We start from the raw sequence: 2,304 nt of genomic DNA, 5'->3' as shown, positions 1-2,304 counted from the left end.
TTTTCTGGTTTTGGTAGTGACAGGGTCTCCCTCTTGCTCAGGCTGGTCTTTAACCCCTGAGCTCAAACAGTCCTCCTTTCTCAGCCTCCCAGAGTACTTGAACAAAGATCTTTATGACTCATGTTATTCCCAATCTTTTGGTATAAAATATAGTCTTTTTAAGGGTCAGTTTCTCAAAGTCCATGTTTACAAGTTTCATTTTTAATATCTATTTTTTTTTCTTTTTTTGGGACAGAGTCTTACTTTGTCATCCTTGGTAGAGTGCTCTGGCATCACAGCTCACAGCAAACTCAAACTCTTGGGCGCAAGTGATTCTCTAGTCTTAGCCTCCCAAGTAGCTGGGACTATAGGCACCCACTACAACACTTGGCTACTTTTTAGAGACAAGGTTTTGCTCTGGTTCAGGCTGATCTCGAATTCTGGAGCTCGGTCCACCCTCCTGGGCCTCCCAGAATACTAGGATTACAGGCGTGAGCCACTGTGCCTGGTCATCAATTTTCTGTCTACCTATGATAATTTCATGGAGGTGTTATTCCAAGTAGAATGATCCTTTTTAGACTCTCTAGCCTAGGATATAATGGAACATTAAATTGGTTTACTTCCATTTGTGTATTTTATTTTATATTTTAATGCCAACAGTTGCCAAAATTTTTGAGACATGTATTTTTCATTTAACGTAGTTTATTATGTTTGTCTTTATTTTTAGAATGATTTGAGAGAACGCTTCTGTGCAGCCAGCAGTGCCTCCAAAATTTTGCAGGAACGAATTGAGGAAATGAGAACAAGTAATAAAGAAAAAGACAATACGATCATTCGACTAAAGTCTAGACTGCAGGATTTAGAAGAAGCATTTGAGAATGCTTACAAACTCTCAGACAATAAAGAAGCTAGATTAAAACAAGAGAACAAAATGTTTCAAGACGTAAGTAAGGCTTGGTGCCCATAGCGCAGTGGTTATGGGAGCCAGCCATATGCATTGAGGTTGGTGGGTTCGAGCCCTGCCCGTGCCAGCCAAACAACAAAACAACTGCAACAAGAAAATAGCCACATGTTGTGGCGGGGACCTGTAGTCTCAGCTATTTGGGAGGTTGAGGCAACAGAATCACTTAAGCCTGGGAGTTTGAGGTTGCTGTGAGCTGTGATGCCCTGGCACTCTACTGAGGGTGACATAGTGAGACTCTGTCTCAAAAAAAAGGTTGTAAGTAATGACTAATGACAACTTAATGTCCTGGCTGGCTAGATGTAATTTATTTAGACATTGTTCTCTTACTATGGTGACCTTTTTCCAGATTTTAGTTTCACATAACTTTGCCACAGATGCAAATACATGTACTCCTGATGGAGTTGGTTAGGTCTTATTTTGCAACAAGAAGTCAGAGTTTTAGAACAATAGTGTTACTCCTGTGCTTTTCTGTGTCTAGCAGGTCAGCTTGAAGCTATCTGTGGGTCTGGCAGGATAATACGCCATAAACTAGATTTAGAGCAGCTTTTATTTATCACATATGTTTTATGTCTTTTGTTTGTTTGTTTTTTTTGAGACAGAGCCTCAAGCTATCCCCCTGGGTAGAGTGCTGTGGCATCACTGCTCACAGCAGCCTCCAACTCCTGGGCTCAAGCAGGTCTCGTGCCTCAGCCTCCCAAGTAGCTGGGACCACAGGCGCCTGCCACAACACCTGGCTATTTTTTGGTTGCAGCCATGATTGTTGTTTGGCGGCTCGGGCTGGATTCGAACCGCCACCTTAGGTGTATGTGGCTGGTGCCTTAGCCACTTGAGTCACAGGTGCTGGGCCATGTTTTATGTCTTCATAGAGATAGAAAGTTTTTTTCTTTTGCTAGAGTAATTTGAGAGTATATGACATCCACAGTGATTGTTTACCCTTAAATACTTCAACGGGAAGTATCATTGATGAACAGGAACATTCTTCTACATAATCTCAATAGAATTTTCATCCTAAAGAAACTTAACATAGATATAGTACTAATATCTAATTTATAGTCTATCTGTATTTAGATTTCCCCAGTTGTCTATAGTCCTTTATAGATGTTTCATTTTGGGCAGTGCCTGTGGCTCAGTGGGTAGGGTGCTGGCCCCATATACCGAGGGTGGTGGGTTCAAACCTGGTCCGAGCCAAACTGTAACAAAACATAGCTGGGCGTTGTGCTGGGCACCTGTAGTTCCAGCTACTTGGGAGACTGAGGCAAGAGAATCGCCTATGCCCAAGAGCTGGAGGTTGCTGGGACCTGTGATGCCATGGCACTCTACCGAGGGTGACAAAGTAAGACTGTCTTTTTTTTTTTTTTTTT

At 42.1% G+C, this 2,304-nt stretch overlaps 1 protein-coding gene across 1 annotated transcript in view; it reads left to right on the top strand.

Moving 5' to 3' along the window:
• The window catches only part of MPHOSPH9 (M-phase phosphoprotein 9), a 54,459-nt gene that overhangs the window by 15,690 nt on the left and 36,465 nt on the right, over positions 1–2,304 (top strand). Inside the window, exon 7 of the mRNA XM_023516832.1 lies at positions 707–922. Within this exon, the coding sequence (XP_023372600.1) occupies positions 707–922 (216 nt within the window). The remainder of the gene's footprint in view (positions 1–706; positions 923–2,304) is intronic.

The sequence above is a fragment of the Otolemur garnettii genome, unplaced genomic scaffold (genome assembly GCF_000181295.1).
Source record: "Otolemur garnettii isolate 467f Iridium unplaced genomic scaffold, OtoGar3 scaffold00099, whole genome shotgun sequence".
Taxonomy (NCBI): domain Eukaryota; kingdom Metazoa; phylum Chordata; class Mammalia; order Primates; family Galagidae; genus Otolemur; species Otolemur garnettii.
This window is presented reverse-complemented; position numbering and strand designations above follow the sequence as displayed.